The following is a 22,608-nucleotide window of genomic DNA, read 5'->3' as shown; positions in this document are numbered from 1 at the left end:
GTCGACAGGGTTTAAAATTTCAACTGGAATTTGAAAGGACGAGTTTTGGTGGCACGGTGGCACAGTGGTTAGCACTGCTGCAACACATCGCCAGGGACACGGGTTCAATTCTGGCCTGGGGTCACTGTCTGTGCGGAGTTAGCACATTCTCCCCGTGTCTGCATGGGTTTCCTCCAGGTGCTCCGGTTTCCTCCCACAGTCCAAAGATGTGCAGGTTAGGTTGATTGGCCATGCTAAATTGGCCTTAGTGTCAGGGGGATTAGTAGGGTAAATGTGTGGGGTTACGGGAATAGGGCCTGGGTGGGATTGTGGTCAGTACAGACTCAATGGACCAAATGGCCTCCTTCTGTACTGTAGGGATTCTATGATTTTAATGGCCCTGATCAGTGGTGGTGATGGCAACTCCACCTGGCTGTTTCCTTGAGGCCCGTAAGGATTTAATCCCAGTCGGGCAGCTCCCTGGTCTGAATCGGGCTGTGTGCCACCAGGAGCAATGGCCACTGGTAGCACTGCCACTGCACCATAGATCATCAATGGAGCCTCAGGTAAAAGGTGAGTGCGGTGGGTGGGTTTGCCGAGGTCAGACAGAGAGGCCCTGGTGAGGGGGAGGAGTGTGGGGTGGCAATACGGTCTATTTAAAGGACTGGAAAAGGATGGTTTAAAGGGCAGGTTATGCTCTTGCTCCAGATCTCTGTGCTCTCGCTGGTGGGTGCCACTTAAGGGCCTCAATTTGCCTTCAGGCAGGAAGGCCAATCTCGAGCCTTCCCCACCCTGAACCCAATCGGAGGGAGATGGTGGGACTTGAACTCGGTTCAGAGGTGAGAGTGCTACCACAGGTGACACTCAATGGGTCTGTGCAATATCCAGCTGTCAGCTATTTACCAATTCAAAACAAATGTGTTAATTTGAACATGGCAATGTTATATAGAGCCATTAGGCACTGTCGGTAATTTCTACTTTTTCATTCAGGCCCCATTAACCCTCAGCCAAGGCCAGCTACTCTCCTGCACAGTGGTGTGACATTGTTGTGCAGTTACTTTACTCAGCAGGTGTATCATTAAATGTGACTTCGAAATAGAGAAATAGAAATGTGGCATTTCTCACAACAAATCTTTTCTGCTTTGTCTTTTCTTTGCTGTGTAATGTTGCTTCCGTCGATATTTTCTTAATTCGCCGCGGAGTTTCTTCTGTGTACTCAAAGTGGTATTTATCGCTTGACGGCTTGCTTTCAGGCCTGTCATCAAGGATATTGTCTAGAGGGGAGAGAATAGGCAATTATGGGACAATTTGACATTACTTACAGAAAGCTTCCTAAGCAGCAGTGCGACTTGCGCAGATTACTCCTCAGCACAAAACCAGCAACAATATTTGCAAGCAACGAATGTGAAAATACTCTGTAAAATATGAGCTTATCTTGGACAGCTGTTCTTAGTCCATCAATGGACGAGTAGGTATGTTGACAACAGCTGTACGGTATATATTAAAGGAGTTAGCAATCATTATTGGGCTTACCAATATTGTAACTCAACCCAATCGAATGAATTAAAACATGTTTCCTATTCTTTCACTGGATGTGGGCATCTGGCCCACTCAGAATTTGTTGCCCATCCTTATTTGCCCTCGGGAAGGTGGTGGTGAGCTGCCTTCATGCACCGTTGCAGTCCATGTGGTGTCGGTACACCCCTGTTAGGGAGGGAGTTCCAGGATTTTGACCCAGCGACAGTGATGGAGAGATGATATATTTCCAAGTCAAGATGGTGAGTGACATGGAGGGGAAATTGCAAACGGTGGAGTTCCCATGCATCTGCTACCCTTGTGGTAGAGGTCATGGGTTTGGAAGGTGCTGCCTAAGGAGCCTTCGTGAGTTCCTCAATCTTGTACATGGTACACACTGGTGTGTCGGTGGTGGAGGGAGTGAATGTTTTAAGGTGGAGATGGAGTGCCAGTCAAGTTGACTGCTTTGTCCTGAATGGTGTTTACAGAATTGCAAAATTTTTACACTGCAAAAGGAGGCCATTCGGCCCATCAAGTCTGCACGGCTTTCTGAAAGAGTTTTTTTTAATCCAATCTCACTCCTCTGCCTTATCCCTGTAACCTTGTAGACACTTTTTAAAAAAGATATCAATCCTTTTGAACACCTCAATTGAACCTTCCTCCACCCCCATCTCGTTCCAAACTCCAAACACGCTCTGAGTGAAAACACTTTTCCTCACCACTTTTACTTCTTTTGCCCATTATTTTGAATCTGTGCCCCCTGGTTCCTGATGTTGGCTTGAGAGAGAACCGTTTCTCGCTCTTTAGCCTGTCCATTCTCCTCTGGATCCTGAATACCTCCATCAAGTCTCCTCTCAGCCTTCTTTTCTCCAAGGAAAACAGTCCCAACCTTTACAATCTATCCTCATAGCTACAGTTGTTTATCCCTGAAATAATTCCTGTGAATCTCCTCTGTCCTCTCTCCAATTCCTTCACATCCTTCCTCAAGTATGTCTCCCAGAACTGGATGCAGTACTCCAGATGAGGCCTAAATACTGTCTTATACAGGTTCAGCATGACTTCTTTATTCTTGTACTCAGTGCCCATATTAATAAAGCTTCATCTACTATATGCTTTATTGACTGCTCTCTCAACATGCCCTGCCATCTCCAATGAGAGTCAAGCTTCTTGAGTGTTGCTGCAGCTGCACTCATCAGGTAAGTGGAGAATATTCCATCACACTCTTGATTTGTGCCTTATAGATGGTGAACAGGCTTTGGGGAGTCAGGAGGGGAGTTACTCTCTGCAGAATTTCCAGCCTCTGACCTGCTCTTGTAGCCACAGTACTTATATGGGCTGGTCCAGTTGAGTTTCTGGTCAATGGTAACCAGGGGGCCCCCTCCCCCCAGGATATTGATAGTGGGGGATTCAGCGATGGATGTTCTTCAATTCAAAACGAATGGAGTAACCAAATCTTGCATTGGAGGAGTTGGGGTGGAGGTGGGGAGATGGTGTAATGAGAGCACACAGTTATATTCCACTCCCCTGCAATTGATCCCATTTCCAAGCAGTGCAGGGTACCTACACCACATGGACTGTAACGGTTCAAGAAGGCAGCTCACCACTGCCTTCTCAGGGGTAATTTGTAGAGGATCAGAAGTGATCAGCATGCTCCCACGTCTGTCACAGTTTGGCAGAAGGTACAATTGGCTCAACTCAATACACAAATTTTTTTTTAAAGCATTGTTTTGTTCAACCCACGACTTCATTCCCAGACTAAATCCATCACAAGTCTCCTATTTAGGTACAGCATGTAGCAATACATAAGCTGCTCAGAACGGCAATTAAACTGTTGGGACACAACAGCTGTCTTTATGTTCTAATGCTGGTAATCTCGCAATGTGCTACATTAAACTTTCAAGTGCTGGACAATGATAACTTTATTATTCCATTTGTTTATAGCATGCCTGCCACATAATGGCAATAAATAAGATTTTCTGTTTCAAAACAGAAAATGATGAAATCGAGCAAAAAGGATAGTTAAGTTTTCAGAGTGAGGCTTTTATTCACTAGCTTCACCCATCCTTTTGTTGGGTAGAGCAGCGTCCCTCCAGTTCCACATCAGCATTGTCCACGTGTGAGTCTAGATGGTGAATTCCATTAAAAATCCAGCGATTTGAAATGTTAGTTTTGTTTCTATCGTCACTGAAGCTGCCTGGCCTGCTGAGCGTTTCCGGCATTTTCTCCTTATACTTTCCCGCATTCGCAGTATTTGACTTTTGTTCAAGTTTTAGCCGGCTATTTGACTCTGGGACTATCATAGCCCAGTCTGATACATCCTCACTTAATACATCCTCAATACACAAACATTCCTCAGGAATGGGGACTGGACACTGTGCAGTTCCCATTGGTCCTCGAGAGACACAAACCTTCCCAGGTCAGCACATCATCAGGTCTACTTTACTGAGTCTGAGTTATAATTACCCAGCCACCTTTACCGTATGAGACCAATGCTTTGTGCCTCTTTAACTGCTTTCTTAATCTTCAACCATTTGTGCACATAAACTCCTGACCCCGTTTCCCTACACCCTTTAGAATTGAGCCCTTCATTTCGTATTGTTTTTCTTTTCTTCCTAACAAAATGTATCCCTTCACACTGCTCTGTGTTAAATTTCATTTGCCACATGTCTGTCTGTTCCAGCAGCTGGTCTGTGTCCTCTATCACATCTTCCTCTTAGTTCAAAATTTTGCATCATTTCCAAATTTTAAAATTGTGCCCCGTACATCCAAATCTAGGTCATTAACTTATGTCAAGAAACATATTGTCTTAGTATCGATTCCACTATATACATACTTCCAGTCCAAATGAAAACATTCACCGTGACTCACTATTTCCTGCCACTCAATCAACTTCATGGTCCATGCCTGAACCAAGGCTGTAATGAGGTCAGGTGCTGAGTGGCCCTAGCAGAACCCAAACTGAGCTTCAGTGAGCAGGTTATTGCTGAGTAGGTATCGTCTGATAGCACTTAGTAAGGCTGGGTAAGGGGGAGGCTGGCAGGATCCACACAGAGCAGCAGGGCTGTTCCTTCAGGAACGATACTAAGGCCAAATGGATACCTCACTTCAGAACCTGAAAAACTAGTTGGGAGTTTCTGCAGCATAAGCACTGACTAGTATTAATGCGTCTCCTGGAACAATACTTTTCACTGTATATTAATCCATGTGACAACAACAAATCAAATCAAATCAAAAGGCGTCAGAACTTTCGTATCAATATTGAAATCAGACAGATGCCGAGACCCCCTGATAACTTTAGCGTTGCAAAAACGCATGGGCACATCTGACCCAGGACATCACTCTGCAAATTTCAAGATTACTGCACCCTCAGTCCGCCTGTGAAACAGCGATGTTGAATTTAGGTCCCTTCACCTTTTTAAAAATTCCATCATTAGTAGTTTTAATTCCTGATTGTCACGTGACCGATTCCTAGGGGGGGGGAAGAGGGGGGAGAGTACTCCTTTAAGCATTCACAGCCTTAATTGTCAGGAAGTAAACACAGACTGACACGATCATGTTGCTCTGTCAGGACATTTAGTGGATTGGAATGTGCTTGTTCAGTATCCAACAGCAGCACCCGGGCAGCCAGCACTCTGCATCCATAGCAGAGTACGGCATCTGGAATGTGATGTTTGGATGTGCTCAATCTAATGTTTTCACGGGTTTTCTTTTGCAAGTATTGTGGGTAAGAGCAACCTATTCATCTGAGGGAAAGAAAACATTTGGAAAACAGTTATAATGGAACGCTTCCTTCACTGGCACTGTTGGTGACAGAATGATTAATGTTGTGAATATACTGCCAACAATGTGCTAAGTGAAATATTTACGGAGAGTGGTTACATTATTCTATGTCTGATTCAGTAACATCCATCTCAGGATCATTCCTGGCCCCAATATAAGAACTGGACATCTGTCACTGACTTCAGATGAAAGGCAGAAGCAGAACACAAAAATATTATAAAGGAAATTAGAATTTTACAATGAACTTTTTTGCTTGAAAGCAGAAAACCTCAGGGAAGCAATCAAAGGGCGGGCATGGTGGCAGTGGTTAGCACTGTTGCCTCTCATTGCCAGGAACCCAGGTTCAAATCCTGGCTTGGGTCACTGTCTGTGTGGACTTTGTACGTTCTCCCCCTGTTTGCGTGGGTTTCCTCCGGGTGCTCCGGTTCCCTCCCACAGTCCAAAGGTGTGTGGGTTAGGTGGACTGGCCATGCTAAATTGACCCTAGTGTCGGGGGATTAGCAGGGTAAATGAGGGTTACAGGAATAGGGCCTTGGTGGGATGTGGTCGGTACGGACATGATGGGCTCAATGGCCTCCTTCTGTACTGTAGGGATTCTATGAATCATAGAAGGGAAGATTTTTAAAAATTCAGTATTGGGACATGGGCGTCGCTGGCTGGCCAGCATTTATTGCCCATCCCTAGTTGCCCGTGGAGGGCAGTTGAGAGTCAACCACATTACTGTGGCTCTGGAGTCACATGTAGGCCAGACCAGGTAAGGACAGCAGATTTCCTTCCCTAAAGGACATCAGTGAACCAGATGGGTTCTTTTGACAATCGACAATATTTCATGGTCATCAGTAGATTCTCAATTCCAGAATTTTTTTTATTGAATTCAAATTCCATTATCAGCCATGGTGGGTTCGAAGCCGGGTCCCATTAGCTGAATTTCTGGATTAATAGTCTAGCGATAATAATACTGGGCAATTACCTTCCTTGATATTAATAAGCTGCTTGCAAGACATTCACACTGGGCAGATTTGCAGTCATTATGCCACCATTCTTAACTATTTGGTCTGTACATTATGAAATTCTAATTGCGCAGATTGATAAATAAATAAACCCAATAACATTCGGCGTTACAAAAATATAAAGTTTAAAGCTTATATACTAGCGCCACAAGTGGGCTTACATTAACACTGCAATGAAGTTACTGTGAAAATCCCCCAGTCGCCACACTCCGGTGCCTGTTCGGGTACACTGAGGGAGAATTTAGCATGGCCGATGCACCTAACCAGCACGTCTTTTAGACTGTAGGAGGAAACCGGAGCACCCGGAGGAATCCCACGCAGACAGGGGGAGAACATGTTGACTCCACACAGACAGTGACCCAAGCAGGGAATCGAACCCGGGTCCCTGGCACTGTGAGGCAGCAGTGCTAACCACCGTGGTGGTGGTGATACATAATGATTTCCCAGATTAAATCTCATCTTGCAATGCAGGCAACCTGACAAGGTAACTGCCTGATAATTCCTTCCACACAACCATTCTTATTTTCTATATCTATCAGTCAATCAAAAGCTTCAGGATGATCAGCACTCCCGCAATTCGTCACCATTTAAAGTGTGGGCAAGGCCATTCAGACTGTCACTGTTTATATCAGTGCTCACAGTGCCTCCCTTTACTCCCAAAGTGACATGCGACACATGGATTGTAGTGGAAGGCTCACTAATCACAACCAGCACAAATAAAAACAGAAAATGCTGGAAATACTCAGCAGGTCAGGCAGCATCTGTGGAGAGACAGAGAAATATTGTTAATAGGCAGAACTTTCCTAGCCTCGGGTCGGGACCTGCGTCAGCTTCCCACTGAATGGGGTGGAGAGCCACTTACTCTATTCAAGGCCCTAAGTTTGCAGTATTTGAGGAGGCAGGGGGTAAAAGGGCAGGTGTTACACATCCTGTGCTTGCATGGGAAGCATGCGTGGGAAGAGAAGGGAGGTTGGGGTGATTGAGGAGGGAGCCAGAGTGTAGTGGAGGGAGTGGCTCCTTCTGATTGCTGAAAGGGCAGAGGGAATTGGGTTTAGAGATGGCATCATGCTGGGGGTGACAGGAACGGTGGAGAATGATCCCTCCGAGGCCACAAACACTCCTTCCAAGTGAAAATTGGCAAGTACTTCTTTCAGGGGAGGCAGTGACACAGTAGTATTGTCAATGGGCTAGTAAACCAGAGACCCAGGGTGATGCTCTGGGGACCTGGGTTCGAATCCTACCACAACAGATGGTGAAATTAGGATCCAATAGAAACCTGGAATTTAAAAAGTCTAATGATGACCATAAAGCCATTAATGTAAAAACCCATCCGGTTCACTCATCTCCTTTAGGGAAGGAAATCTGTTCTCCTTACCTGATTTGGCCCACATGTGACTCCAGTCCCACAGCAATGTGGTTGACTCTTAAATGCCCTCAGGGTTGGGCAATAAATGCTGCCTCGCACAGAGACGCCCACATCCCAAGAACGAATATAAAAAATGTTTAGTCTACTATATTCACTGCTCACAATGCAGCCTGCTCTATGGGAAGATCAAATGTATTTTGGGTGACTACTTTGCAAAATGCCTCCATTGTGATACTGTGCTTCCAGTGATCTGCCATTTTAATTATCAACCTTATTCTCACACCCTGATCATTCTGTCCTCCGTCTCCTGCAGTCTCCCAATGAAGTTCAACAAATCATAGAATCCCTACAGTGCAGAAGGAGGCCATTTGGCCCATTGAGTCTGCCCCAATCAACAATCCCACCCATGCCCTATCCCCGTAACCCCACGTATTTACCCTGCCAATCGTCCTGACACTAAGGGGCAATTTAGCATGGCCAATCCACCAAACCTGCACATCTTTGGATTGTGGGAGGAAACCGGAGCACCCGGAGGAAACCCACGCAGACCTGGGGAGAACGTGCAGACTCCACACAGACAGTGACCCAAGCCAGGAATTGAACCTGGGTCCCCTGGCGCCGTGAAGCGGCAGTGCTAACCACTGTGCCACCGTGCCATCCCAAATCCGAGGAACAACACTTCAGCTTTTGATGAGGCGTTTCACAGCTTCCCAACCTCGACAGTCAGGTCAATAATTTCTGACCGTAACCTCTGCCCCCATTTAGTTTCCCCTCCCTCCGTAAGTTTTGGTTTTACTCTCAAGTTTCCCAACAGAGGCGGCTCAAATTTCTACCAATCGTACCTCCTCTAGATTGGCCCTTTGTGCCCCGTTACTGCTCCCTTTGACCTTGCACCGCCAACGCTGTTGTCAATTAATCTCTCCCGTCTTCAGCCCTATTCCTTTTCCCCTTATTCCAACTCTCTCCCCCCCGCTCTTCCCGGTTCCACTGACTCCAAATCTGTGAACATTTCTAACTCTTCCCCAGTCCTGATCCAAGCTCACAGATCTGAAACATTGAGCCCGTTTCTCTCTCCGCGGATGTGGCCTTTCCTGCTGTGCATTTCCAGCATTATTTCAGATGACCAGCATTTGCAGTATTTTCTTAGAATCTTAGAAACCCTACAGCACAGAAAGAGGCCATTCAGCCCATCGAGTCTGCACCGACCACAATCCCACCCAGGCCCACCCCCACATCCACCCACCAATCCCTCTAACCTACGCATCCCAGGACACTAAGGGCAATTTTAGCATAGCCAATCAACCTAACCCGCACATCTTTGGACTGTGGGAGGAAACCGGAAACCTGGGTTCGATTTTGCTTTTGAATCAGATCTGGTGAAGCCCCAGGAGAGGCTGGACTGCAGGGTCCCCAGTCAAATCACCTTGAAAATGTCCAAAACAGGAATTGTTGCATTAAGTTTGCATTTGATCATACAGAAATATTCATAGAATCACATAGAATCATAGAATCCCTACAGTGCAGCAAGAGGCTGTTCGGCCCATCAAGCCTGCACCGACACCCATCCCATTTAGGCCCTGTCCCCGTAACCCCATGCATTTACCCTGATGATTCCCCTGACACTAAGGGGCAATTTAGCATGGCCAATGCAGCTAACCCGCACATCTTTGGGCTGTGGGAGGAAACTGGAGCACCCGGGGGAAACCCACGCAGACACAGGGAGAACATGCAAACTCTGCACAGACAGCGACCCGAGGCTGGAATTGAACTCAGGTCCTTGTCGCTTTGAGGCAGCAGCGCTAACCACTGTGCCATCATGCTACCCATGTCCCCCGACAAACTCATGGCAAACGCACCCCAGCCCTGCCTATTTCTCCCCACCCCAATCCAGTACTTGGAGTATCATTGACATTAATTAGTGGCAAAATGGGGGCTTTTACCTTCTTGGTCATTCGCAGCAGGACAGAAGGAAGCAATAAGGGCATCAGCTACAGGAGAAGAGGAGAGGTCAGAAAGGGAAGAAGAGCAAAGAATCAGAAATTAGTTGACACAGTGAGTTTAAGAAAGATCAAACATTAGTCAAACTGCAGAAAAATGAGGAACTGCTGAAGAAAAAAAACAACAACTTCTTTTTTATAGCACTTCAAACCTGGTCCCAACATCTCACCAAAGGAATGTCAACAAACAAAATTCGACAGCTAATGAGCCACCATATTAGGGGAAGATGACCAACGGTTTGGTCAAAACGTTAGGTATTAAAAAACATCTTCAAAGGAGGAAGAGAGGCAGAGAGGTTTATGGAGGGAATTCCAGAGCTTAGTGCCTCAGCAGCTCAGAGGAAAGGCACCAAGGGTGAAGTGATTAAAACGGAGGCTGATCAAGAGGCCAGAATTAGATGGATATGTCGGAGGAGATTACTGAAATTGTAGGTCATAGAGTCATGAAGGTTTACAGCATGGAAACAGGCCCTTGCCACCCCTTTGTTTTTAACCACTAAGCTAATCCCAATTTCCTGCGTTTGGCCCATATCCCTCTATACCCATCTTACCCATGTAACTGTCTAAAGGCTTTTTAAAAGACAAAATTGTACCCGCCTCTACGACCACCTCTGGCTTTTGTGTGAAAAAATTGCCTCTCTGGACACTTTTGTATCTCTCCCCTTAAACCTATGCCCTCTAGTTTTAGACTCTCCACCTTTTAGAAAAAATATTGACTATCTAGCTGATCTATACCCCTCTATTTTATAGACCTCTATAAGATCACTCCTGAGCCTCCTACGCTCCAGAGAAAAAAGTCCCAGCCTATCCAGCCTCTCATAACTCAAATCATCAAGTCCCGGTAGCATCCTAGTAAATCTTTTCTGCATTTTTCTAGTTTAATAATATCCTTTCAAAATAGGGTGACCAGAACTGTACTCAGTATTCCAAGTGTGGCCTTACCAATGTCTTGTACAACTTCAACAAGACGTCCCAACTCCTGTATTCAATGTTCTGACCAACGAAACCAAGCATGCCAAATGCCTCCTTCACAACTCTGTCCACCTGTGACTCCACTTTTAAGGAGCTATGAACCTGTATCCCTAGATCCCTTTGTTCTATAACACTCCCTAACGTCCTACCATTAGCTGAGTAAGTCCTGCCCTGGTTCGATCTACCAAAATGCATCACCTCGCGTTTATCTAAATTAAACTCCACCTGTGGAGGTGGTGGAGAGGAGGGGGGAGGGCGTTGGAGAAGAGGGTGGAGGGATTTGTAAACAGGGGTGGAAGTTTTTAAATTAAGATGCTGCTTAATTGGGAGCCAATACATGTCAGGGAGAACACAACGGATGGATGAATGGGATTCAGTTGAAGTTAGGACAACGACATCAGAGTTTTGGATGACCTCGGGTTTGAGGGGGACACAAGGTAGGAGGCCAGCCTGAGTGGAATAATGAGAGATAAGAAAGTTATGAGTGAGAGTTTCAGCTGTAGATGAGGTGAGACAGCTGTGAAGTTGAGCAATTTTATCAAAGTGGAAGTAGCTGGTTTTAGCGATGGCCCAGAGATGTGCTTGAACCCTCATCCTGGGCTCAAATAGGACATCAAGATGGCAAACAGTTTGGTTCAGCCTCAGACAGCTGCGAGGAAGAGGGATGGGGTCAGTGGCTCGAGAGTGGAGTTTGTGGGTGCCAAAGCCTGCCTGAGGAACACACAAACAAGCAACACCATTGACATAGAAACATAGAAGATAGGAGCAGAAGGAGGCCATTTGGCCCTTCAAGCCTGCTCCACCATTCATTAAGATTATGGCTGATCATCCAACTCAATAGCCTAATCCTGCTTTCTCCCCGTAACCTTTGATCCCATCTGTCCCAAGTGCTATATCTAGTCGCCTCTTGAATACATTCAATGTTTTGGCATCAACTACCTCCTGTGGTAATAAATTCCACAGACTCACCACTCTTTGGGTGAAGAAATGTCTCCTCATCTCCATCCTAAATGGTCTACCCCGAATCCTCAGACTGTGACCCCTGGTTCTGGACTCCCCCACCATCGGGAACATCCTCCCTGCATCTACCCTGTCTAGTCCTGTTAGAATTTTATAAGTCTCTATGAGATCGCTGCTCATTCGTCTGAACTCCAGCGAAAACAATTCTAACCTAGAGACAGGGTGCTTTGAACATAGAGCACAGGCAAGATTCAATTCAATTAAAATACCCAATTAATCCTAAAAATCTACATTCCCATTTGCTTTCTGATAGCTAGTATGCTGAACAGTAGGAAGAAAACACATCGCAAAGTAAAAAAAAACAGAAGAGTATCAGCAATCTGATGTATGTTCGAGTTGCAATATTACCAGAACTGCGATGATCAGGAGTGTCTCTGAATGAGCAGAATGTCAAGTGATTACAGGGAAATTCATTGATGGTTTCTAGAGGAAGTGGACTCTCACTATCTATACACAGATGGCTGGACCATCATGGCAGACACCACGAACCAAATTTTCATCTCCTCATGAAGGTGGGAAGAGGCTCGCAAAATGCAGGAAAAAAACAGCGTGGATACAAAGTTGGCTTGAGGAGTGAGTTGTTGAATGGAAATGATTGTTTTTCAGACTGGAGGATGTTAGACAATGGTGTTCCTCAAAGTTCAGTGTAGGGACTACTGCTTTTTATGTAGAAATGGTTTGGATATTGGAATACAGAACAAATTTTTACCATTTGCCAATGATATAAAACTTGGAGGTGTGATTAGCAGTGAGGATGATTCAAAATAACTGCAACATGACACAGGGCAAAATGGACGGACAAATGGGCAGCTGGAAGTTAAAGAAGAGAAACGTGAGGTGAAACATTTTGGCGGAACAGATAAGAGGTGATATATAATTAATGACACTGTTCTAAAAAGTGTGCAAAGAAAGAGGGACCTGGAGGTTCACGCACAGAGATCTTTGAAGTCAGCAAAATGTATTGATAAGGTTGTTAGTCTTGGGATTCATAGACAGAGGCATTGAGTATAATTGCTGGAAAGTTAAGCTGAAACTTCGTTGATGCTCTGGTTAGGCCACAACTAGAGTACGGTGCCCAGTTCTGGTCAACACACTATTGAGAGGGTTCAGAGGAGATTTATCAGAAGGGTTTCAGAGATGTGGGAACTTAGCTACAAGATTAGGTTGGAGAAGCTGCAGTTGTTATAGTTGCAGCAAAGGAGGTCGGGAGCAGGTTGATAGAGATGCATATGATTGTTGCAGATTTCGATTAGATAGACAAAGAAAAATTCTTCCCATTAGCTGATGGTACAAAGACTAGGCAACACAGATTTGAGGTTTTCCCCAAGAGATACAAGGGAAAATTTGAGAAGAACTTTCTTACACAGCGAGTGGTAATGGCCCGCAACTTGTAGCCTTCGAGGGTGTTGGAAGTAGAGATGATTAATGGTTTCGAGAGGATACTGAAGGGTGCTGGTGGGATCCAGGGCTAGAGCAGGAGAATGGCACCAATTGGCTTGCTCTACAGTGGGACAGTATGGATTTGATGGGCCAAACAGCCCCTTTCTGCACCATGATAATGCTATGACACTGATGGCTATGTCTTCAGTTGCCTGGGCCCTAAGCTCTGGAATTCCCTTTCTAAACCTCTCTTCGCTCATCCTTTTCAAAACCATTCAAAGCCCACCCTATTACACCAAGTTTTCAGTCACCTCACCTACAGTGAGCACTGTGACAATGTTTTTCCAATTTACACCCCTGTGGAGAATGTATCGATTTCTGAAGCTAAAGATGCTATAGAAATACTAGTTTTTGTTCTTGTAGATTAGATTATACAAGAAGAGTGGAAAAATAAATCATATTCCCTCATATATTCCCATTTCTTCTTTCATTGAGTGGGGCGGAGGCGGGGGGTGGAGGCGGGGGGGGGGGGGGGGAGGGGGGGGGGTTCAGTTCTTGCTGATTTCCCTCAGAAACCAGAGAAGGGAAGGTAATGGATTCTGCAAATCCTGCCTTCGTGTGGGGATAATTCATCTATCTGTGATGCTAACTGACCTCTGACAGTTGAGATTGGGAACGTCGATGTGGAAGACAGTTTTCTAGCACGACAGGCCAGCATGTAGCATTCAGTTCAACAAGAAATCAATCTCCACTCACACAGCTCACACTCGCATTCGTTCTGCATTGTGATCCTTCTAAAGCACCAATACTTCTCCCACTTTGCTTGATATTGTTGGTAGTTCTATCATTAACTATCTCAAGGATTGGGAGATTATTACATTAACATATCAATATAATACACATAATTCCAAAGAATGTTAATCTGAACGAATAATATGCCCTCAGGTATGTGAGAATGAGAAGCCTGCCCCCACCACCCCCAGCATCTCTGAAGGATGGGCAGATAAAATAAAATGGGTGGCCAGGTCAGCCTTACCGCCAACCCTCAACCTGTCCCCCATATTCTGGGGAACAGATAAGGGGTCAGGCAGCCTGTCTGGCCTTAGCTTTATTGGTATCCATAAGTGGCCAATTAATGAACACCTAAGGACCTCATTCCACCTCTGCTGCAAGGTGGAGATGCCGGCGTTGGACTGGGGTGAGCACAGTAAGAAGTCTCACAACACCAGGTTAACACTCCTCTCATCTGATGAAGGAGCAGCACTCCGAAAGCTCGTGATTCCAAATAAACCTGTTGGACTTTAACCTGGTGTTGAGAGACTTCTTACTGAGCCCACCTCTGCTGCAGTAATATGTGGGGCTGGGAAAGCCAAGTATCCCGGGAGATTTAACAGCAAGGGTTAAAGGTAGGCTGGAGGGGCTGGGGGTGCTACCTCCTTTGAGGGCCCCTGTGTCCATTGGGGACAACCCCCCAGAGATGATACGTCCCTTTAGACCTTTCCCGGTCTATAAAAACCTGACACCCAACCACCCCACTCTTACCCCATTAAGGCTGGCCCCTAGCGTTTACTGCTGTGGGGAGTCCAGATTTAAAGTTGGCGTGTTGTTGATTGGTTTTTCATTGGAGTGCGAGTTGAGGACTATGTCAACCCTCCCCCCCTCCCCTCACCCTGCCTACCACCCACCATCAATGTAAAATTCCCCACCGTTTCAAAGCGTGAATAAAAAGGTCCAAAACAACATGCTTTGTACCGTCAGAGAGAGATTCATAATCATAGTCATAATCATCATCTTCATCATCTTCCTCGTCATTGTTGGGAGTCGCTGAGCCAGTTGGACCACCATTACTGGCCTGTGCCTGTAGGTTTGCTAGCTGGTGTGCCTGCAGGATATAACACATCTGTCAGTACAGCTGTATCTGCACACTGACTTTCAAAACAAGATGTCAAGCACAAAAATGGCAGGAATCTTCTCCCCCCAGTTCGATTCCAGCCTCGGTTGACTCTCTATGTGGAGTTTGCACGTTCTCTCCGTGGGTTTCCTCCGGGGTGCTCCGGTTTCCTCCCACACTCCAAAGATGTGCAAGTGAGGTTGATTGGCCATGCTAAATTGCCCCTTAGTGTCAGAGGGCTAGCATGGCCAATACACCTAACCAGCACGCCTTTTGGACTGTGGGAGGAAACCAGAGCACCCGGAGGAAACCCACCCAGACACGAGGAGAACGTGCAAACTCCACATAAACAGTCAACCGAGGTTTCGGGATAGGGCCTGGGTGGGATTGTTGTCAGTACAGGATTGATGGGCCGAATGGCCTCCTTCTGCACTGTAAGGATTCTATGATTCTATGAACTCCAGAGAGTAGAGTCTAACTCAGCTCCTCATCATAGGACAATCCCTCATCCCAGGAGTCAATCTAGTGAAGCTTTACTTTACTGCCTCCAATGCAAGTTTATCTTACACATGGAGACCAAAGTGGTCCCAAAGCCGTGCACAGTACTCCAGATGTGGTCTCACCAAAGCCACATACAATTGTAGCAAGACTTTCTTCTTCTTGTACTCCGATTCCTTTGCGATAAAGGCCAACATACCATTTGGCTTCCTAATTGCTTGCTGTACCTACATACTAATCTTCTGTGTTGCTTGTATGAGTACATCAAAGTCTTTCTGAACCTCAACATTTAGAAGTTCTATGCTTTTTAAAAAATATCTTTCCTTTCTATCCTTAATAACTTCACCCTTCCCCACATTAACTTCTCCTGCCACGTTTTTGTCCACTCAGGGCGGCACGGTGGCACAGTGGTTAGCACTGCTGCCTCACAGTGCCAGGGACCCGGGTTCAATTCCTGGTTTGGGTGACTGTGCGGAGTTTGCACGTTCTCCCAGTGTCTGGGTGGGTTTCCTCCGGATGCTCTGGTTTCCTCCCACAGTCCAAAAGGCATGCTGGTTAGGTGTATTGGCCATGCTAAATTCTTCCTCAGTGTACCCGAACAGGTGCCAGAGTGTGGTGACTAGGGGATTTTCACAGTAACTACACTGAGTGTTAATGCAAGGCCACTTGCAACTAATAAATAATAAAATACTTTTTTTTTCACTGAACATTTCTCTATCTCTTTGTGTCCTCCTCAGAACTTACATTCCCACTTAGATTTGTACCATCAGCAACTCGGATACATTACCCTCAGTCTAAGTCATTAATATAGATTGCAGATAGCTGAGGCCTGAGGACTGTGGCATTCTACTAGTCAACTTGAAAACTCACTTTTTATTTCTATTCTGTTTAGTGACCATGCTAATGTTTTACACCCAACCCCATGCCCTTATCCTGCATATAAACCTTTTGTGTGGCATCTTATCAGGTGTCTTTGGGAAATTCAAGTATATTACAAATAATGACATCTCCTTCATCTACCCTCCTCATTATCACCTTCTCAGGTAAGGATGGGCAATAAATGCTTGTCTAGCCAACCTTGGATTGTGGGCCCAAACCCATTAGGTTGTATTGAGCTGTTCAAAAATACCAACAGCAACACTGACCACCCTGAGAATTTGCTTCAATTCCAGGTTTGAATTTTCAGTCAGGAAACAGGGAGGGAGAGTTTCCTGTTCCAGTGCCATCTGGCACTGGATTGCCTGGATATGAAGCATGGATGAAAATCAATGGAGGAAGCTTTGCTTGCCTGATCTTTGGCCCATTTCAATGAGTGGATAGGAAATAAGATGAACTCACATATACTGGCGTGCAATCCTGATTTTTTCTATGTTTTGTGCCTAAGTAATTCAGTACGTCCAAGTTCAGGAAAAGGAAAATCTGTCCTGTTATCTTCAGAGACACTGAGCGAGAAAGTTATCTTGGATAGTGTAATGTCTCGAGGCCATTTGATGTGGCTAGTAACAAACTAAAAGATTTATTGACTGTGAGGGACTATGTTCAATTTAGGATTTAACAGCACAACTACACAGATCTATTCCCAACAACGTTCTGACTCTAAATGAAGCTTTCCAACCCTGGGAATCTGTGCCTCTCTCCTGATCGGACCAGGCTCACGCTCCATTGGTTATGGCCCGGTCACGTGGCCCACAAAGGATCACCCATTAAAGGGGCCACGCTACCACAGATGGTATGGCACAGGACAAATGTTTTGCACCAAAGCAATATTCAGCTCCATCAAGCTTTAACCTCCCTTGCGCTACTGCTCAAGGCGATGGTCTAGTGGTATTATCGCGGGACTATTAATCCAGAAACTCAGCTAATATTCTGGGGACCTGGGTTCGAATCCTGCCACGACAGATGGTGGAGTTTGAATTCAATTAAAAATATCTGGAATGAAGAATCTAACGATGACCATGAAACCATTGTCGATTGTAAGAAAAACCCATCTGGTTCACTAATGTCCTTTTAAGGAAGGAAATCTACCATCCTTACCCGGTCTGGCCTATATGTGACTCTAGAGCCACAGCAATGTGGTTGACTCTTAACTGCCCTCGGGCGACTAGGGATGAGAATAAAGGCTGGCCAGCCGGCTGTCCCACGAATGAATGAAAGAAAAATCTTCCCTTCTATGATTGCTTCCCTGAGGTTTTCTGCTTTTAAACACCCATGTCCCACGAATGAATAAAAACAAAGACAGGTCTCCTCCTCCAATTCCTCGTCTGGTCACCCTGTAGCACGACTATTAGCACTCGTGTGGCTTCATTGGACATTCGTAAAATTATCTGACATCAACAGATATAAAATACACTGGCATGCTTATATTTCGAGTCTAGCAGGTGATAGAAATGATTGATGATCCAGCTGAAATGTTTAAACAATGCTTACCTTTTGTTTCAGTATGTCCACTGGAGTCTGATGGGCCTTCAGCTTCTTGTTCTTGAGGAGGATTTTCCCTCGGAGTTGCCACACTGACGGGAGCATTGGGTTATCCGCAAAGTCACTCTCGAACAAAAACTTTGTCACCAGCTTGTCTCCGAATACATTCTGAAGAAAGAGAGAGCTCCGTGAATGGAGGTGAGGGCTTGGCCAGCAGTCCGTATTGGTCACTTGTCACATTATCGGGGTTTTGAGAGATGTACTACTTAGAAACATAGAAACTAGAAGCAGGAGTAGGCCACTCGGCCCTTCGAGCCTGCTCCATCATTCATTTTCATCATGGTTGATCATCAAATTCAATATCCTGATCCCCCCCTCTTCTTCCCATATCCCTTGATCCCTTTAGCCCTGAGAGCTATATATCATTTCTTCTTGAAATCAGACAATGTTTTGGCCTCAACTACATTTGGTGGCAGTGAATTCCACACATTCACCACCCTCTGGGTGAAGAAATTTCTCCTCACCTCAGTCCTAAAAGGTTTACCCCTTATCCTTAAACTATGACCCCTAGTTCTGGACTCCCTGACCATTGGGAAGATTCTTTCTGAATCTAGTCTACTTACCTTAACTATTTCTGCCATCTTCCGCTGCTGAGGCAGTGAGCAGTGATTCTCGATTGATAAAATTACCGGCATCTCGGAGTTTACAAAGGCACTGCGATTAATCGACTCGACAACATCCTGCCGGAGACAATACCAAATTTGAATATTTATAATCATTGACCAATATTCATTTTTAAACACGCAGGCCAAAAGAAGCCAAATTGAACTGCACCTTAAATGGGATCTTTGTGGTGAGAGTGTGTCCGTGATATATTATTGGTGCACCATCATCTCCATCCCAGCAATCCAGCTCCACACTCCGACATCCCTGCAACAGCACCTGAGTATGGGAGATTGATACAAATTAGCTGGAATAGTGATGGAGTTTTCACAGAATCATAGAATCCCTACAGTGCAGAAAGAGGCCATTCGGCCCATCGTGTCTGTACTGACAACGATCCCACCCAGGCCCTATTCCTGTAACCCCACATATTTACCCTGCTAATCCCCCTGACACTAAAGGGCCATTTACCATGGCCAATCCACCTAACCCACACATCTTTGGTCTGTGGGAAGAAATCGGAGCACCCGGAGGAAACCCATGCAAACACGGGGAGAATGTGCAAATTCCACACAGACGGCCGGAATTAAACCCGGGTCCCTGGCGCTGTGAGGTACCAGTGTTAACCACTGCGCCACCGTTTCATGCAGCACGTGTAAATCGAGAGAGAAAGAGTGAGTGAGCGAGAGCACGTGGAGAGAAATAGAGAAAAAAGCAAAGAGGTTAGAAAGACAAAGAGAAAGGACAAGGAGGTGAATTTTAATGGGGATGGGGCATATTGTTCACACACATACTAACTTTAAAAAAGGCTGGCCTGCAATGATATTAAGCCGGGGCAGCTTTAACAAGCTCAGCGTGGGCATTCCCGCTCTCAGTAGAAGGAAAACCCACCCTCGAAAATGACCTGCGATTCAGATTGGCTGGCATCTCTTGCGGTCCCAATAGTGCCAGAACTCAGTAATGGATGCAGCTGGTGCTGCAAGCAATCCCAGAAAGGAGGAAGACAGCATGGATTCTGAACTCAGGCAAGCCTGGGCTTTTTGTGGGGTGTTGGGGGGGAGGGGAGGGTGAAATCAAGCACTCCAGAGAGGGGTGGAGGGGAATTGGGGGTCAGGTTTGAAGGTCGGGGAGGCAGGCACAGAGGGGGTGTGGGGAGTGCTCCATCTTGAGGGATGTTCCCCTTCCTTATTGTTTTTCACCAAAGCTGGTGAAAAAAATGGCCTGTCAACTCTTGTTCGCCCCTCCACCACCAACGGTGGAGTGGAATTAGGCCTTTAATTGCCCCTTAATTGGGCAGTTAAGGGTCCAATAAGGGTGGGCAGGCTGGTGGGTGCCTTGCCCATCCACTGCATTATGGAGAATGGGTTGAGGTTGGCAGGACAGCAACGGGCGAGTCACCTGTCACATTTTACTTGCCCCCATGCCAAAACATGATCTGAAAAGTGGTGGAGGGGGGTAATATTCACCCCAATAGATAGACAGCCAGACAGAGACACACAGGCTCAGTGACACCTGTTGTTTTTAAAACAAACTGGATTCTTTTCAAATCTGACTAACATTCCAAAGGATTAGGAGTATGGAGATTGTGTAAAGAGTAAGCCCTCAGGATGAAGTCTTGTGCGATGCCTGGACCCACAAGCCAACAGAGCTTTAGGTTTTTAGCACAGGGGCAAGACGGATTCATTAACAATGAAAACTTTTGTTTTTCCCAATGTCTGGTCCAATGATTTTGATCAATATCTATTTACAAAGCTTGGAGTATGGTTATTGCTGAGCCTGCGGCACTGTGGTTAGCACTGCCACCTCACAGCGCCAGGAACCCAGATTTGATTCCAGCCTCAGGTGACTTGTCTGTGTGGAGTTTGCACGTTCTCCCCGTGTCTGCGTGGGTTTCCTCCGGGTGCTCCAGTCTCCTCCCACACTCCAAAGATGTGCAGGTTAGGTGGATTGGCCATGCTAAATTGCCCCTTAGTTTCCTGAGATGTTTAGGTTAGATGGATGAGCCATGGAAAATGCGTGGGGTTACAAGGATAGGGCGGGGGAGTGGACCTGGGTAAGATACTCTGTCAGAGAGTTGATGCAGACTCGATGGGCTGAATGGCCTCCTTCTGCATTGTAGGGATTCTGCGACACGGGGACACAGAGAGAGAAAAGCAAAAAAGAGATAAACAGATTAAAAAAACAAGTGGGAACAGACATGGATACATATGTGGAGGAGAGACAGGTATTAAAAATGTGATACCTGGCTGTAAAGCTCCACTGAGGATTCTCCTTTAAGTTGATGTCCGGTGAGATAAGTGTTATGAGAGGATTCAATGTAATAATATGAAAGTGGATACTGTAAATCCTCAACATTGATTTGGGATTCATCATTCTTTGAAGCAACATTCTCCTTGTCCATTAGGAACCTGAATACAGTATTTTGTAAAATACAGATATTGTTAAAAGCGAGCGTTATAGCAATGACAGAGCACCTTCTACACAAACACAATGAAGTTGTTTTTAGATCTCACTACTGTTAGAAAATATGTATAAGCATTACTACACCCCTTAGGTGCGATCTTACTGGCTGTTCACGCCACACTCCTGCTGCAGCGAGGTCGGAGAATTTGGCGGCCAGCCAACTCTCCATCCACTTCGACGGGATGGGAAAACCCCGCCGGCGTGAACGGTGGTAAGATTCCGGCCCTTATTTCTCCTTCTCCATTACATTCCACCCAGCCCCCTTTCTACTTCACGCATCATTATCTGTCCTGCAGAAAAAAAAAGACCATTGGGAAAGCTCTAGACATGAATTACTAATTGGCATTGGTCCATGCCGGCCAGAGTGAGGGTCAGTGGTGACCACCGTGAACCTGAACAAGGTGGTGTTTGGTAGTAGTGTGTGTGGTAATTTTGGCAGCGCATGTGGTAATTTTGGTAGCGCGTGTGGTCATTTTGGCAGCGGGTGTGGTCATTTTGGAGGTCTCCTTAACCAGGGTTCGACGTTTCATCTATTTGCAGACAGTGGGTGAAAGGTCGAGCCTTCATGATGAAAAAAAGAACCAGAATGAAAAGATGATTGGCAAATACCAGTAAGATGCTGGCTAGTGTACATGGCTGGAATCAGCCAAAGGGCACAGTCATGTGTGTATGGGTTCGATGGCCTTTACTCAAATAGCAGTCTGACAAAACCATGCATTACCTTGCAAAGCCCTCAAATGACATCAATCCCTGTTGCCGCATGTTGACTGATGGCTCAAATTTCTAGGAGGGAATGAATAGATTATTTCTTCAATATGTAGCACTGTTTATTTGATTCAAAGAGTTACAACGTATTGCAGTCTTCTACATAAATACTCATGAACTGCATCATTTCATCGAATTGATTGTCGTGTCTACTACTACGACTGGGTTGGTGCTGGCGTTTTTGTATCTGGGCTCCATTGGTGTGTAATATGAAGCCTCATATCAATGTTCTGATACTGATAGTTCTTGCTGTTCGGATTTAGGATTTAACAAACAACAGTGCCAGACACAGCCCTTTCCAAATCTTCAGACTCACTGTATTCCCAACAGGACAAAACAGTCAGTAGGAAAAATGTGTAGAACAAGATGAAGTTGCGTGGACCCAAGGGTCTGATTGGCAGGGGCTGAGGGGCTTCATGTTGGCCGCAGGTTACTGTTTGAATAACCTAAGGTGAACACAACATCCTCTTTCTCATAAGGTCTGGCTGACGGATTGAAAAGAGCTTCTCTATCTCTTTGCTTGTTCTCATGGGTCCTACATAAAATGAGTTTGAGCTAACTCCCAATTGGTATAGATATGCAGAACAAAATTGCCTGAAGTTTATGTGTCAATGTGATTGGCATAATTCTTGGCTGAATGGAAAATAGACAGCACCCATTGGTGCAACAGTAGATGCTCCTCTGTAATCGCCTTGACTACATGGTGAGGACATAGCGCGCAAGAAACAATACTTTTCACTGTAACCCAACACATATGAAAATAATAAAAATCAATCAATCCATCCCATCCTCAGAACTAAACCTGTGACTCTTCATTGCTCTCCCTCTAAAGCAGATACATCCTCCTTAGGTAAGGAAACAAAAAACTATACACAGTGCTCCAGACACAGA

General features: G+C 45.6%; 1 protein-coding gene across 7 annotated transcripts in view; it reads right to left on the bottom strand.

Annotated features, from left to right (window-relative positions):
- Window positions 1-22,608, bottom strand: part of plce1 (phospholipase C, epsilon 1) — a 408,311-nt gene that overhangs the window by 55,148 nt on the left and 330,555 nt on the right. For 5 of the 7 annotated variants that reach the window (XM_078223543.1, XM_078223542.1, XM_078223544.1 and 2 more), the window contains 8 exons: window positions 21,674-21,735; window positions 20,732-20,897; window positions 18,661-18,768; window positions 18,450-18,566; window positions 17,836-17,994; window positions 14,772-14,901; window positions 9,591-9,638; window positions 1,105-1,253 (listed from right to left, as the gene is read on the bottom strand). In XM_078223543.1, the coding sequence (XP_078079669.1) occupies window positions 1,105-1,253; window positions 9,591-9,638; window positions 14,772-14,901; window positions 17,836-17,994; window positions 18,450-18,566; window positions 18,661-18,768; window positions 20,732-20,897; window positions 21,674-21,735 (939 nt within the window). The remainder of the gene's footprint in view (window positions 1-1,104; window positions 1,254-9,590; window positions 9,639-14,771; window positions 14,902-17,835; window positions 17,995-18,449; window positions 18,567-18,660; window positions 18,769-20,731; window positions 20,898-21,673; window positions 21,736-22,608) is intronic. The other 2 variants (XM_078223546.1, XM_078223547.1) reach the window with 1 other exon arrangement.

Source organism: Mustelus asterias, chromosome 11, assembly GCF_964213995.1.
Source record: "Mustelus asterias chromosome 11, sMusAst1.hap1.1, whole genome shotgun sequence".
In the NCBI taxonomy this organism is placed as follows: domain Eukaryota; kingdom Metazoa; phylum Chordata; class Chondrichthyes; order Carcharhiniformes; family Triakidae; genus Mustelus; species Mustelus asterias.
This window is presented reverse-complemented; position numbering and strand designations above follow the sequence as displayed.